Source organism: Tubulanus polymorphus, chromosome 5, assembly GCF_964204645.1.
Source record: "Tubulanus polymorphus chromosome 5, tnTubPoly1.2, whole genome shotgun sequence".
In the NCBI taxonomy this organism is placed as follows: Eukaryota; Metazoa; Nemertea; class Palaeonemertea; order Tubulaniformes; family Tubulanidae; genus Tubulanus; species Tubulanus polymorphus.
Window position 1 is genome coordinate 2,773,970 of NC_134029.1, and position 16,940 is coordinate 2,790,909.

A 16,940-nucleotide genomic window follows, 5' to 3' on the forward strand; every position below is an offset into this window, starting at 1 on the left:
TTCAGCCCGGAAATAGCCGAAGTTTACCGAACTGCTTCGGATTAGTGTCACTATTAGAATTATGTGCATCGATTTACGAGGGAGGACGCTGTCTCCGGCTGCAGCAGCAAGAGACAGCGCTACTAGACAGTAGCAGCAAAATGACAACATCAGTTACACCGCAATTTACAGTATTATGCAATACTACGACATATTCGATGTTGCCTTAAGAGCTATCCGCGCGTGGTACTGAGGAAGAATTGACGATTGCGATTTGTCTTCTCCGACGGTGATATGTCGTCGCATACTGAGGTTCGATCTGCTGCACCTGTCACAGTCTTGTCAAATGTAACCGTTCACGGAGCGTAGGAGTCAGTAATATACGATTCAAACTACAGTGAAGCATACGAAATATTCGAGGAGATTTCTATTCTATCATAACCGGTGTGCAAAATGATGAATTCGATGAAAGATTTAAACATTGATCAACGCCAAGTTTCGATACAATTCGAACGACAGGATAAACTTTACCACAGCGGTGAACAGATTCGAGGCTCTGTCGTTCTGGAATTGGAAAAACCGATGGAAATTACAGGTAATCAAATCAAATTTAGATGCACTTTTTAAGCGAGAATTCCCGATTTAGATCCTCTTTATCGTTGTTCGTTTCATCAATGACTGTGATAATTCGACGTTTATGTCGTAGATTTTCAGCACGTTATGTTGCTGTTTGCACGTTTCAGAGTTGAAATCAGTAAATTATTTAAATACATATTTCCGTTCTATGATAAAATAACGCTTTTTGTAGTTAGGAATCGTGACGAAATTGATTATATGGAGTTTGCTACGTACTCGAAGGTCGGACAGAATAAGGGTGACTCCGTAGATAACTAATCAATCACTGTATCATTACAATTTGATAGTTATATGGTGCCCTTCGAATGCCATTTATCCCAGAGCCGTTAATCTGATTAATGTTACTTGCTTAACGATGCTTTAATATTCAATTCCCCGTTTTGTAAATCAGACGAACTCATCAGGCGCGAGATGCAAACTTAATAGAATCATCCATTATATATCCATTTTATCAAACGCAAAAATAACTCATCTATTTCTTTACTGAAATAATCTACGAATCAGCGCAACCTGTTGAACTTGTTTTCAACGTGGAAAGGGGTCACCTTTTATCCGTCGAGTGGATTAACTCATGTCATCGGAGAGGATCAAGCGTCCAAGCCCTGCGGTCACCTAAAAATCGAGTCTTCCCACTAGAAAAGTGTGTTCTCGGTAAAATCCTATGAAAAACAAATGTATCGAATTTCGTTTGTCGACGACGAAATCATTAGCGTGAATAAAATTGCTCTAAAAAATCGCGCGTTTCTCTCGATCTACTCTGTCGTAGTAATTAGCTACTTTTCACACACGCACAATTGCTGAAAGAATTGTGTGCATCAGACACGATTTGTGGAACGGTTTATGTTCCCAATAAAGGTGACGAATTCAGCTATATCGCTGTATACAGCACTGTTTCTATGGTAACACGATGATATAAAAACGTATTATAGACGGAGACATTTAGAGTGAATTAGGTTTGATTGACCAGATTTCAATTCGTGGGCTTCAAATTAGCAATTCCGATGCGCTATGCTTAGAAGGTTGACAGTTAAATCGATGACAACAGTATTTATAAGCACTATCAGCGATCAATCTTATCTTCACCTCTGCACAAACCGACCCCGATATTTCATGCAACTAAGAATATAGATCTGTTAAATGGGTGTTTAATCATTGTACATGTATAGTATTTGGGGTTCTAGATTTCAATTTCATGATATCTAATCACTCCACCCATGATCCCCAAATTATGCACAATTCTTATCCACATTTCACCTTGCAACTAAGACCTGCTATATACACATACAGGGGATTTATCTTTTCAGATCCCTGATTGTATTTTATGTCAGAACTTTGCTTTCAATCTTATCCGATATTGTTTTAGATTTTATATGTTTATGATATTTTTCAGGAGTTGAGGTAAAGCTATACGGCGGAACGTCAGTCCGCTGGACGGATAATCGTGACCCGATACCCGACGACAAGGTCAACATAGAATACAACGTAGAAGAAATCTACTTCAAAAAAGTGTTAGTTTTATGGGGAAGAGGTAAATAACTGATAGAGAAATGAATTACGTGTTTGGGTGTTAGAATTCCCTGGGTTAGAAATTTGAAAAAATGCATTCATTAACTTCGAATGCCATAAAGGTGTAACTAAAAGACTGCACCTGTGTGCGAACGTGTTCTTGATGAATACTTGTATAGTTTTGTGGTTATAAATTCCCACAAGTTTTAAGATACGTAAAGCCTTAACTACGCAATCCAGCTACTATCTACACGTGTACCGGGACAGCGTTCACTGAATACGAAATGTGTTGATGGAATTCTGGTCACGGAGAACTGCGTTGTGTTTCCCTCGATGAATCAACCATTTTTGACACGAGAAAAAAATCCCCCGTCGACAAGATGTGACATGTCGATTTGTCATTCGGGTGTTTTTGTAATAAAAACTGTGATTATACCACCGAATTGATGCGTCTCGGAACAGTTGAACAGGTGGTTAACTGTAACAGTTCAGGGAATCCCCTACTCTGATTGGCTGATAGAGGTCTATAGTTAAATCAATTAACTTTTGAACTATTTGCAATAAACAACATTTTCCCGCTCGATTGAGCTTATGTATTCAAACCACATGTGGTTATTCAAAAGCGGTTTAATGAAGAAGTAGCGTTAATCTATAGAGTCACCCACGGCTTGTGACGTTCTGTGCTTCGTGACAAGCCATCTACATTTCCTCGTTATCCAATAAAGGATAAGTGGTGAATATTGAAAAACTGCTATTAATGAGAATTTGACAATCCATCTAGCTCTTGAATAACGGATATTTCGTTCCTGTGGTCGTATAACATATTAAGATTCGTGCCTTGCGACGGTTACAAAATAAAGACACGTAAATAAATGTTCTTCTGAATGTGACACCAGTAAATGTTTCACTAATGTGTTAGAATTATTCATCGTACGGAAGGGTGTGGTCAATTCTAGCTCCTAAAACTATTACCGCCTGAATGGATGATTAATTCATGGTCGGCGCTCGCACAACCAGGTTTGCTATATCATCATCTTATCCATTTTCATTTGGTAAACATGAATAAAAACAGACGCGTAGAGGGAGGAATTTACATTCGCGTCACGAATTCCTAAACCCCTTTAATGTCATTTATTGGGCGTTGTTGTTTTCGACGCTTAAATCTTGGAGAAGTAAAGAGCGATCCGCCGAGCTGTAGAGAATCAGTTCCATCAGACACACAGCTACACAGCGCTCTTTAGAATAATTTCCTCATAAACATGTCTGACCAGTCGAGTTTAGAAAGCATTCTCTGCATCTTTATGTAACAATATGGAAAACGTGTATATTACCAGCCATATATTCTATCTCGTGAGCCGATTATCGGGCAGTAACGCGAGGAATGGCTATTCGGGTCCTATTCGGGAAGTGGATATTTGTCTTATGGGCATCTGGGAGATTTGATTTGTTTCCAGGGAACACGAACATCGTATTACATTGTGACACTAATATCTAATCGTTATAGTTTGTTAATATTCATTAGACATTAATTTTGATCCCTTATTTGGATTGTTTTATCGGATAAACTCCAAGTCCAGGATTCGGGAAAAACATTCCGCATGTCGGTTTTGATAAAACCAGAAACAGAATAGGCCAGCACGACGGGACGGGATATACTTCGCGAATCATTTTTCGTAACCTCGGCCACATATCATCGATTAACGTTAAATCTTCATATCTGTCTTTCTGTGTTGAGATTGCGACGATCCATCAGTGCGGGGGCTACTGTGTATTGCTCGATGCGGGGGCTACTGTGTATCGCTCAGTGCGGGGCTGTGCGGGGTAACTGTGTAATGCGCGGGGTTTCCGTGAATGAAATATGAGGCAGGAAATCGATGCGTTTACCTTGTTTCGGGATTCGATAGCTTGCAGTTGAGCAATTAAGCTGGCTGGCATTTTTAGAGGTAGAATTCCTGGTAGAATCGTCTAAATCGGTGTATCAGAGGCAGCGTCTTTCCCTAGGAATTCCAATTCGGTCGTTCGGTTATTTGCGAGGGCGCGTTCACCATCCTCGAAATCACGATGACGTCAGTGAATGTCATTTCTAATAACTGTATTGCTTAGAAAACTGAAATGCAATTCTACCTTCGATTTTACAGGTCATTTGAACTCGCAGAAAGAAGTGGATAAATTATCAGCGGGAAAACATGTATTCCCCTTCAGATATAATTTACCGACTGATATACCGTGTTCGTTTGAGGGAATCTACGGATCTGTGCGTTACTATGCAAAAGCTTCGGTACTTAGTGAGCTTTACAGTCAAAATCTCGAATCAACAGTATTCATAACGGTGCTGCAAGACCTCAATCTCAGTTTGCAATCATTGGTAAGGTTGTTTTACGAGGGTTTAATCAGGTGCATCACACGTGGCACTCAAAAATCTCGAAGAAAGGCAGAAGAAATTGAAAACGACTTTTAAAACTTGAAATGTTTTTTGAAGTAAAATTTCCATGTAGAAATTGGGTGGGGGTGTTCAGGGTGTCCAATCTGAATTAGGCGTTTCGCCCGTGTTACTGTGATCCGCCCCGAGTTTAAGTATGAAGCTTAACCACAAGTCATATCGGAAGCTATTAGCACAGCCTAGTCGACGAATCAGCGGAAGTTGCTTCATGATTCCACGCGTGTACGGCACATTGCCGAATATGTTCAGGAAACGACGTATCGAATACAAATGCGAAGCGAATTCGCCGATCTTTTATTTCGCATATCCAATAACGCTTAACGAGCTAAATTCTGCGAACATCGCCGAACAGGTTGTGCACCCTAGAAATAGGAGGTAAAGCATCATAAGTCTGAGTGCTTACTGGGTACGTTAGCGGAGGGTCTTCATCCAGTCAGAGGGTTAATACTTTGAGTGGTGCTTCGTGCCCGCATCAAGTGATCTGAAAAAGCTTCCATTAAGCACTCAAAAGTTAAGTGCATTTTCCGCATTATCATCCATGCATTTAAGAAGTTTCCTATCAAGATAACTAATACATATCTTACTCATTGCTCTAGGAAACCAAACTCGGTTTTATGTATCTTTTTCAGAGCGGGGTCCGAAAATCTCAGGAAATATCGATTCATTCCTGTTTTCGTGCAGGAAGTTTGACTTGTACTTTGAGTTTGCCGAGTTGCGGGTTCGTTCCGGGACAGATTATACGCGCCGACATCAGCGTGAAAAACAAATCAACTCGTAAAGTACAAGGAGCAACTTTATCACTAAAACAGGTGAAAACAACATTTCATATAGAACTCTTATTGTGTTCTTTGTGTTGTGAGTATCGACACGTTCGTAGAGATGCCGCCTTCCGACGTTTATCTCGATTCCGAAAAAGACCAAGAACCAAAATCGGAAGATGTTGTTCAGGCTTTTATAGTCACTTGATTTCCTTCACATGTTACTCTATAGGATATTGGTATTCTCAAAAAATGATAGGTATATCAAATGATACATGTTTATACCAGTAATAATAATACTTTTACTCAATTCATTTGTGCACTTTATGTTCAACCATCCTTGGAGTAATCAGACTGATTACTCCAAGAACCATCCAACTGTCTTCCGCAATATTTATAATACCATGTTGGTGTTCAACCCTGTATCATCGGAATTCATTCGACTGCTGGCTCGTTATTATTAGAAGCTGAAACTTATCGAGACATTTTCTAATTCAGATCGTTCGTTACGGATCCGACGATTCGAATAAATCCCGCAAAGTCATGTGGGAAATTCAGCACCTGAATATCGGATCAATAAATGCGGAAAGTGAACAGAAATTTGTCGAAAACATTTTACACGTACCGTCTCTGCCACCGTCCCGACTCGACTGTTGCCAGTTTATTGATATCAAATATGACATGGTGGTAAGTGCTCTCTGTGTGTAACATGTCTATTATCCAGGAGGAGGTGAAGTGTATATACAAGAAACGTTTCCAATCTCTTTTCAGCTCAAGATGTTTGTCAAGAAAAGTCATCCGTTGCTCTTATCTTTGCCCATAATAATAGGAACATTACCGCACGGTCAGTGCGCCAGTAACTGGGAATATAAAGGTAACATCGCCAAATCTCGCGAATAGGCTTCAGTTTATATACAGAGTTGACTCTAGTTGTAGAGGAGCCGTGTTAACCTGGTGTCGAATCAGTTAACGTGTAGAGTAAATAAATAGATAGATAGATTTTATCAAAAATCTCGTGTCTAGTTAATAGTACCGTGACCAGTTAAATAAGCTACCGCTGATAAAACTACTATACGCTTGAAGCGAAAACTCGTATTTTTGTGCTATCTATCTTCTTCGCCTTTACATAATTAACTGTGAAATTGGAGATGGCGATAACTGCCCTGGTCTAAAATTCTGAAATGTGACAACACATATGTTTACCGGGATTATACGACGTTTACAGAGTTCAAACGATTTTCCGATGACAGAGTTGCGATTACCCCCAGGCTTTGACATATTACTGTAAATACTCCTGACTAGATAGTCTGTCTGTCTCCCCTTCAGTTAATCATCCGTACGTTCAATACATTGCCATTGATTGACCGTGAATATCTAAACGGAGCCAGAGGTTGAATGTTCTGAGCTCGTGTCGACATGTAATTTTCCAATCAATCAAATCGCTCGAATTTCAACGTTTAAATTATCACTCTTCTGGCGATGGCTGCCAGATGAGAATTAAAACGTCACATGAAATAAATATATCATTGGTTTACGAACAATTTGTTTTGATCGCGTGACTCGAATTCAACGCAGCAGCAGCAGCAGCAGCAGCAGCAACAAGAACACTAGGGGCGTGACGTTGAACTGGAACGTAGCAAAATTATGGATGATAACATTTTCAAACGATACCATCAGCACTTCAATACATTTTTATTCAGTATCAAGTCGTTATCACGATATGATAAAATCGTTATGAAATATCTATTTTTCATTTTCAGATTAGATTTTCATCAATCTTTTATTGCTCTATTTACAGAACAATTTCCATATCCAGGAACGAAATGGCGATCGATAGAAGTGGATGGTACCCGTCTAGAAGATGATGAACACGGATTTATACCGGCTTATAAATACTATCATTCGGCCGCTAGTTGTAAATATCAGATTCTGGACAATTCACCGAGTTCTAAGCGAAAACATTTACATCTGAATAACGAACATTGTTCAGACATCGAATCAGAAACGACTGTGTAACAATTTCTCTAGGATCTCACGCTAGAATTTTTAACCAGTTATAGTTACATTCTTTCAAATGCTTTTTTGAAACTTGTTGATAAAGCGCGGTTCCAAACCGCTATTTCGAGAATAGCGATCTCTGATCGGTCGCTCAACAAATGCGACCAATTACGTTTAATACGCTTACGGGATTTTACTACTTCCGCTCCACAAGAGGTCATGTCTCATCCACGAAATGTGGTGGGACTGTTTCTTCAACGCTCTTATCGTAGAATAATAGTTGACATTCGAATTAGCTGCGTGTGCTCCGCGCTGGATCCATTTCCACTGTCGTGTTGATTTACACATGAACTGTGGAACTGAGACGTTGTTGCTTCGAGCGATGTTCAAACTTAGGGAAAATGATTTGTTTGCAGCATTTATCAATCGTCGTATTTTTAAGTATTCATTGAATGATTTCTTTTAAATCAACTCCAGAGGTGTCTCCTCAGTTATACGGCCAGTACTGTAAAACTGTTATTTGAGGTCATTCAAATATTGTATTTTATTTTCTCGTTGTTTTTACATGTAAACAAAATAAATACTTTTCATAAATCCATTCCAGATAAAAGTAGATTTGTGGTTTAGTTTAAGTCGTGTCTTTATTTGCCTCCAGGTGTTTTGGTTTTCCATTGAATTCTAGCACCCTCTCGCACAATCGATTGCTAAATAGACGAAAAACCACTCGAGCTTGTGGCATGAACGCATTGAAGTTACGAAAAGTTAGATTTCCCTGCTATATTCTTAAACATTGAAGAATTATCAAAAATACTCATCAGAATATTTCAGCTTCTCAAAATATGCTCGAAAAGAATGTCATTATTTTCGTATGATATACCGCCTTAAACGAGGGTTCAATAGTTAGCATCAAATGATCCTTGGGCGTACAAAATCTCACCAGTTATATAAGAATTTTTATCAAATACCCCTAAAGCATAAATAACATATGAAAAACTGTATGATAATGCGATCTGGGGGTTTCATAACTGTAGGGTGTGGCTGTTATAAACAAGGCTGCATAATCTTCATACAATCAATATATTATGCATCTACGAACGTCAATGTAGCATCGTGTTTCTGTGTGCGTTAGGCGAGTCGTCTTCGTTCTAGATGTGTTAACAAGGTACGTTATAAAACACTTTCATTTAAGTCTGGTTTATGGTTAGTTGATTCAGTCGCATGAAAACATCGATGATAATTGTGTTTGTAGCTTGTTGACGATGGTTTCGTGCGCCCCTAGCTGCGGCCCCTGTTACACGCCAGCTAAAGAGCGACTGAGTTTATTCGATATCGAGGTTGACCGTCAAACCGGGGTTTATCAAACTGGTGAAACTGTGACGGGAAACGTTCGTATTAAAGTCGGTAAAGAATGGGACATCAACGGTAAGTGCACAGTAAAGTTATTACTGTGCCGATAATCTGTCTCGACTGTGGAGCTGGCCCCAAAATGAACATACGAAACCCGCAATAATCGGTTACGCCATTGCGTAGGGCACCTTCAGTGTTATCGTATTTTGAATTTATATTTAGGAATCTGCATTCGCTATTTTGGAATGGCTAAAACAGAGTGGTCTCTGGGGGAGAGCAGCTTTGTCGGCGAGGAGAAATATCTGGATATGACACGTACAGTAATGGGGCAAGGCAAGTGAATTTAAATAAGAATCGATATTTGATTACAGGAATTACTATTCGGTGTTTCGGTACCGCGGAAGTGAAATGGTTTATTCAAGAATCGGCTTGTAAAAATAACGAATCTTATATCGATAAAAAGAAGACTGTGTTAGGAGCAGGCAAGTTAAGAGTAGCGAAACCTCTTTCCTGTGTACGATTCATCTTATAATGTCATAGGGGATATCAACAGGGCAGCCATCTTTAAATTTGCTTATATCATATTTTCAGAGCGAGGAAAGGGTAGCGCTAATATAAGTCTGAGACCGGATGATGTTTATAAATTCCCGTTTTCGTTTCGGATTCCCGAATCGAGTCCGATGTCGCTTGAGGCTGAAAATGGTTTCATCAGATACGGGATTACCTGCCATATTTACGCTCTAATCGGTGAAGATTTAACGCTCACCAAAATCATCACCGTCGCTAATAATGTAGATCTCAACGATATTCCTGAAGCTAAGGTACAATATCAATATCAAATGAGACTAGTCGCAATTTATGTAGTGGATGTAATGGACCTATTACAATATTGATGATTTAACAATGACAATTTGTTACACTGAAATCTTCAAAGATTATCTAAAAAACACAAATCACTAAAGATGGTCAACTCTCTTTCTTCTGAATAATCTCTTTGAAATTTTACCTTAAACGTAAAAATGACATGTTTTCGTTGTTAAAATAATGTTCAATATTGTTGGTCTTTTATAGACACCAAGTTACGATACTTTTTCGACAGCCAAGTGCATCTCTAATGATGTACGAATGGATTTGAATTTACCTCTGTTTTGTCTAATTAGGGTCAAAAAGTAGCTGAGGAACAAATAGGCGTGAAGAAAATGTGTTGCACTACCGGGGGTATCAGAGCTACGTTACAGATAGATCGAGCTGGATACATACCGGGTGAAGGTATCCAGGTATCCGGTGAAATAATCAATCGCTGTTCGACAATTTGCCGTTCTCAAATCAAAATAAAACAGGTATTCAGTTTATTCGGTTCCATTCGGTGCTGATACTTTTGCAGACAAATCTTATACTCAATAAAGTTTAAAAGAAAAACGTTAATTCAAAGGAGCTTTTATACATTTCATTTCAGACGATTCATTACTATTCCGATGATGGGATGGCAACAATATCGGTAAAGGATTTTTGTAAGAAGTCGGGTGGTATAGTATTCGGTGGAGGGTCTCATCGTTGGGATGGCACCGTACTGAAAGTACCAGACCTCACGCCATCAGTGCTAGATCCATGTAAAATCATGGTTATTCGCTACACTTTACAGGTTCGTTAATATTTGTGTGTCTGGTTCCCGGAACTTTTGTTCCCCTTATATATTACAACAGTAGACCATGGGCGTTTTTCTACATGATTAGAAATAGAAATAGAAATTTTCACTTATTTCTGCTGCCTTTTATAAAGAAAATTCACCTGTCTATAGATACTTAGATATAGATAGGCACATAATGAATGATTTTGTATGAAGATATATACTAGGGTAACCCTTTATAAAGGCTGTTTTTACTTGTGACACTTTAATAAACTATATATGGCTAAGTTTTGAGATCATTACGAGCCATTCATCAAAACGTCTTAATTATCAATGATCGCTAGAAAATATACAGCGGAAAATAAATCTGATTTCGGCGAGGTACAAAGAATTGTGTCTTGATTTCTATCCAATAGATGACGGTGACCCCTTCAGGTGCGTGCATCTCAACAGGTCGAGTCAGGCTGAAAATTCCACTAGAGATCGGTAACGTTCCACTGCTCGGTAAATACGTACCGTACGACGACCTCGTGCGGAGGAAAAACGCTAAATTCGAGATAAATCGAGTACGAAAATCAACGGCTTTCAAAGAGAGGAACAACAACCACGAAGAGGCCGGGGATAAAAAGAAGAAAGGAAAACGCCCGAAATATGCGACTAAGCCGTATTATAATTGGCGAACATTTTCATCGAGAATATATATGAATCCGAAACCGAAACCTAAACGAAAAATGCTTTTACTCTTCAAAAGAAAATCAGGTAGATACACCGTCATAAAATGCATTTAATTGTCTCAAGACTTGTCCTTATCGACTGCAAGAGAGTCCGCGTCACTCCATGAAGATTTTAAGTTTTGCAAAAACGTTACATGAAGTTATTTCAACCCAAAATTGAACCGTGGGTCCTAAATCATTAAAATGAATGAAACCCTACGCAGCTGGATAGAATGAATCTATCTGATCGGCTGGAAACTTCACTTGCTTCCATTCAAATATATCTGAAAATCTGTATGAAAATGATCTTAACATGTGTCTTACTAAAAATATTTTGTTTTTGTTGTTGTAATTCTTGGTTGAATACAGACAGTAAAAAGAAACAGTCAACAGCGCTTGATGTACGCGAAGATTTCTATGAGAATACGTATTCAAATTACCAGAGTACTTACGCCAATTTGGAAGACGAAGATAATCAGTATAAAAATTCATTTACATACGCGGACGCCGCTATTAGCGCCCAGGTAACGTCATTCTCTAGCGTCGATAGTTACGCCACCTGGCAGAAAAGTGATGACGAAGAAAATTGATTCAACCAACTCTGATCTATCTTATCGTGTTACCACTAAATGGATTTCATGGAATACAGAAGATTCAATTTAATCGTATTCATATTTTGCTCATTGTTCAACGTGAAATAAAAATGGTCTCCATGTGCATATATTTATTTTTTTCAATCTGTGCATTTGAAAATCTTGATTCTATTACATTTACGATTTTGTAAGTACATATAATGAACGCAACTCAACACCCAATGTTATAGTGTAAGGTGAACTTGGTCGTTCGTCAATGAAAATTGATGTTCAACTGCCAGCGATGCAATTAAATTTTGTTTGAAGACTTTGAAGGGACCTCATTGGACACACTGCAATGGCGAGTGTATCAACTTTTATTAGACGCGATGCAAAACAATGCTAATATTGCGAACTGGGCCTCCATATTGCATGATTTCTGAGCTTTCTGCATCTTGGCTTCTTTTGGCTGTTTACGGCAGAATTCTTTTAGAAACTAGAACAAAGGATTAAAGATCAGTGCATACAAACATGAACGCAAACAATGGAAAATAGCTTAAGTTTTACCTTTATAAAACATTCAACGTGGCAGATGGACTAGTCCACAAACTCCACGCCGGAAGACCGTCTCTGTGTGTCAGGTTAACCAAATTGAGGACCAAAATCGTACTTTATTTTGCTGTTCGCGATACAAGAAATGTTTTGCTCTTCCAATATTTTCGACAGAATTCCTCCTTATTCAAATTCATAGATCTATTGAGCACTAGCGCCCATATACTATAAGAACAGGGAACTATCTCATTAGGATGTTTAGTGAAAGAACGAGTTGACGAGTAACGACGTATTCAGTATTCCTGTATTAGTTATCCGTTTTTAATATTATCATTACCGGTATATATATATATAAATATATATATATATATATATATATATATATATATATATATATATATATATATATATATATATATATATATATATATATATATATATTATATATATCAATATTTCATTCAAGTAACGTAAAATGTTGACGAATAAAGAATAGATGTAAAATATCAATTTGAAATCGTAATTTGAATATTTCTAAACCCATGAATTATTTCCATAGTATTTACGTACATTAAGCACTATGTATAGATGCATGCTAAAAACGTGTAGTGTCACGAATATATATGAATACATGTAAATAGATGACTTCATTCTAGTAAAATATTCAAACGATGAAAACAACTAGTATTAACGTCCGGGTCTTTGCATCAACATTTATAGGTATATACTGTAAAATTATTGTAAATGTTTGAATGTGACCTACATGCGGATAATAGTCGCTATCCACAAATCAACAAAACATGAATGCAATCAGATCTATGGATATTAATTAGACCTTGTCTGAGCGGGATCCATAATCCATAATCCAGGTAATTATTGCGATATAATTCGGTATTAGTTTCTTAGATAGGTTTCTTTCAATATTTCAGCTTGAAAAATAGGTCAATGTGTTATTTGATTATAACTATCAGTACCGTACATGTGATTGTATTGTTGTTGTGTCAGGTATCACGTCGGTCGCATAAATGATAAAGATTATAAGACGAACTGTCCAAGAAAACAAAAAAGGATTCGATGGTGAAGTGAATGTATGATGCATAAGTTAGCTCGATTGGATATATTGTTTGATCGTGATGATCAGCCGTATCAACCTGGTGACATCGTGCGAGGAAAAGTCGTCTTTCAGGCGGGTGATATCTCACTACTTATCACTAGTAAGTACTCGCTTGCATATGCTATATGCTGACGTATCCAAGTTTGTGACAACTATAAATGAAACCCGCTTTGAATTTCTACATTCTATCCTTGCTAACTGTAGCTGTAGGGGTTTAGAATGTTATGTAAATGATAACGAGGGATTAGTGTTCCTGCGTAGGGATATGCGAGTATATACTCATGTGATTCGGTGATTTTCCATGTATGTGATCACTTAGATATATTACCTGTGCCTGGCGTGCTGACTAGGTTATCATAAACACCAAAACTGACCTTAGAATAAAGCTAATTGATCTAATGAATTCGCTTAAGTATAAGCAGAATTGACGAGTTGTTTAAGATCTCCCTTTTAGTTGTGAATAGCACATCGCCCAATCGGCTAGGGCGTATGAAATTGGGAAAGTTTTCACCAACCGCCATCTGGTAGGTTGGCTTACTAAAAAAAGAATCAATTGCTGAAACAACGTGTATAATTCGCCGAAAGTCCTGGCAGTGGTGTATCCACGGTGATCCTACGTTGTTCAACGATCGCGTGTACCCGCCATGGTTCTTGGAGAAACCGAAAGATGAACCCTATTCTAGACCTACCGATTACTGAAAAGCTAATCGCGACCTGTCGTAGGAAACCTCTTTTGAAAATCCCATTCGATAATTTCTTATTTGGATGTTTTAGGTGGAATACTATGCGGTAAAGGAGCCAGTGCAATAGGCTGGAACGATGCAGCTATTGAGAATACTCTTACTGTACATACTGCTAAACAAGAATATTTCAATTACAAACACGTATTTTGTGATAAAGGTAATGTTTTCAAATACCCGTTACGCTGATATAGGAAAACCTCTATTCAGAAAGAAAACAGGTCCAAAAAGGTATCCTTTAGGTGATGATTCATTTTCCGACGCTTCGACTCGATAACTAGAATGGAAAACGTTTTGGACTCGTTGATATTTTCTATATTATCGTTACAATACAGACATATAGGTTATCACGGCACCTTCCTCTGGAGATTGCTCATAGTTTTATATACATAACTTTACATATGCTGATCGTTTCTATCTTCAAGTATATGTAGTTATTTAGTCCCCTTTTCCGTTTTGTGTTGTAAGTTCTCCATATCATATAATTAATCTCTTGTTAACTGTTTCCAACCTACATGATTTGGAGAACCCTTACTGTTCTGTCTTCAATTAATGATAATATTATGTTAATTTTGTCATAAAAGTTGTAATACTTTGACAATAAAGCTCAGATATATATATATATATACGTATATTTTATTTATTCCATACTTGAAAATCACCAGTGACTTCGAGTACGGATAACGCGAACGGTTGGGCGTTAATGAAACAACGAAGTTACCAAGTTCCGTTTGAATTCTCTCTACCGTCCACCTGCCCGGCATCGATTCACTGCGAGAACGGTTGGATTCGTTATTACGTTTCGTGTCACGTTAAGACTAAAGCTTTGAATCCTGAGGATGAACACCTTATTGGACACATTAAATTCGGAAATCATCGCGTATACCACGTCAGAAAGGAGTTATTCGTACAGGGATATCTGAATATCGGTGGTGGATACAGCTCAAAGGTCCGTATGTTATAGCACCCAAATTCAATATTTGACTGATGTTGAGTAACGTATTGAATAAATCTGGAACTCTTGTAGAATCAGATACTTAACTCGCAACTTTGGTTCTTGTTTCCGAGACATTGACAATGCACTGTTTCGAAAACATCATGTAAAAGACATTTCATTCATTCACTACGAGACATATGATTCGTACGTGTATTTACAGAAGTTGGTGTCAAAGACACTAAAATGTGGATTTCTTGCCAAAGGAAGAAGCGTTATTTCATCAACACTACGCTTAGATAAGACAGGCTATCTGCCAGGAGAGGTTATTCGGATTTACGGCGAAAACAGAAACGAAAGTCCGTGGAAATGTAAATGTACATTGAAACTAGTGAAGGTTTGCATCTATAAGATCGAGAATTATTGGAATATTGTTTTCAATACAATCATTTCTTAATACGTAGATGACCTGTCTTGCTTTTGTAGGCAATAACAATATGGAGCGCAGATGGACAATCAAAGCAAATGGCTCAGGATATTTGGAAAATAGAAACGCATGCTTTAAATCGAGGGATGAGATTTGTCTGGAAGGGACAACCCGTAACTATACCAACAGATTCTACACCAAGTCTACAACCTTCCGATATCATATCAGTTGAATATCTAATCGAAGTAAGAAAGTCGTCAAGATGTGGAGAGAAAATCCAATATATCACCGATAACTATGAGCTTGAATGTATCGTAATATATCGCTTCATTCTTGTCTTTGTATATATTTCAGATGCGTTGTTTTCCGATGTCGTTTTTGCCGCGTGTTCTCGGTAGGAGGCTCTGCCTCAGAATTCCGATTGTAGTCGGTACGGAAAGGTCATCATCGAAAGAGTCGTGACTCGATGTACGTCATCAGCGAAAATTCGTAGAATATCTAGTTGTCAGCAATGAGTTTAAGTTATATTGAACTTGATCGATATGAACTTCATAATTACTTCTGCAATGAGTCCAGTGTTCGGATCAACAGATGCATCATAAAAAGGCGGACTCTCTTCTTGGAGCTATGGAATCTAAGCTTCAATATCTTAATATAGAATTGGTTGTCAATGCGATCTTTCTGTTGAGCTAGAAATAACATTTTTGAAATAATTCTCCATTCTTAAGCAAAGTCTGTTGAATCCAAAATGTGTGGTCGTTGCAAACAAATTTTCCACAGACCACTCATCCGCAATCTTATGATTGATAAAAATGTCTGTTTTCTGATGTTCTCGCAAAAATTAGTTTTGGTGCGTGCTAAAAAAAATATATGGTATAGCGACTTCATTCCGACAAGAGCATTTTTAAATGAAATAGCGGTATAAAGCTAACTAAAAGCCAGATTTGGAATTGACATTATCTATACCCTGCAAGACGTTTCGGTTGAAAATGAAAATGTCATTTGATTTGTTCAAGTTTAACCCGATTATCAGACCATATGAAATATAGCCTCGGGTTTGATGCGTAGGATCCGTTACATTTTACCATAAAAGGATTTAAACAGAGATTCATTTGTTTAACATCAAATCAAAAACCTCGCTGTTTCCCGCGGGTACCCGGATCGTGCGGCTCTATTGGTGGCGATAACTGCGAAAATAATTCTATTTAATGTAGCCCGTGTTTTCATTTGTGAAATAAAAGAATCCCTTGTTAAATTACCGCTTGAAGTCAAGATTTGTTTATCCGAAAGAAAATCGCACACATTCTTGGTATTTTCTGTAAATGTCATGCGTTTCTTTGTGAAAATAATCATAAAATAAAACCTGTATGTGATATGAAACCTTTACAATTGGATTAACTGTTTTTAATCAGGCGAAGAAATGAGTTTTATTTATCTTGTGGAGTACAAAATCCAGAAAGCTTTGAAAATGATTCTTCCGGATTACGATTACTGGATAGGGTTGTCTTTCGACTATGATAAGTATTTGGAGAAAAAATTCCGAATCTCAAGTATTTATTGAAAACGAAAAAGTTGATCGCGCAACTGGGACTGGGTC

The 16,940-nt window shown here is 37.8% G+C and overlaps 3 protein-coding genes across 3 annotated transcripts; all 3 read left to right on the forward strand.

The window, feature by feature from the left end:
- The first annotated feature begins 432 nt into the window (after nucleotides 1-432).
- Nucleotides 433-7,501, forward strand: LOC141905332 (arrestin domain-containing protein 3-like). Its single transcript, XM_074794171.1, has 8 exons — nucleotides 433-574; nucleotides 2,006-2,143; nucleotides 4,156-4,187; nucleotides 4,277-4,486; nucleotides 5,191-5,370; nucleotides 5,818-6,021; nucleotides 6,109-6,193; nucleotides 7,118-7,501. The coding sequence occupies exons 1-8, from the start codon at nucleotides 433-435 to the stop codon at nucleotides 7,333-7,335; spliced, it is 1,209 nt and encodes a 402-aa protein (XP_074650272.1). The 3' UTR covers nucleotides 7,336-7,501.
- A 1,075-nt stretch (nucleotides 7,502-8,576) lies between these two features.
- Nucleotides 8,577-9,557, forward strand: LOC141905333 (arrestin domain-containing protein 1-like). The gene is made up of 3 exons (XM_074794173.1): nucleotides 8,577-8,739; nucleotides 9,036-9,146; nucleotides 9,256-9,557. The coding sequence occupies exons 1-3, from the start codon at nucleotides 8,577-8,579 to the stop codon at nucleotides 9,555-9,557; spliced, it is 576 nt and encodes a 191-aa protein (XP_074650274.1).
- Nucleotides 9,558-12,858: 3,301 nt separating this feature from the next.
- LOC141905504 (arrestin domain-containing protein 3-like) lies at nucleotides 12,859-16,717 on the forward strand. Its single transcript, XM_074794377.1, has 7 exons — nucleotides 12,859-12,997; nucleotides 13,134-13,342; nucleotides 14,017-14,142; nucleotides 14,648-14,931; nucleotides 15,140-15,313; nucleotides 15,403-15,588; nucleotides 15,698-16,717. Exons 2-7 carry the CDS (start codon nucleotides 13,219-13,221, stop codon nucleotides 15,803-15,805), a joined length of 1,002 nt encoding a protein of 333 aa, XP_074650478.1. The 5' UTR covers nucleotides 12,859-12,997; nucleotides 13,134-13,218; the 3' UTR covers nucleotides 15,806-16,717.
- Nucleotides 16,718-16,940: the final 223 nt, after the last annotated feature.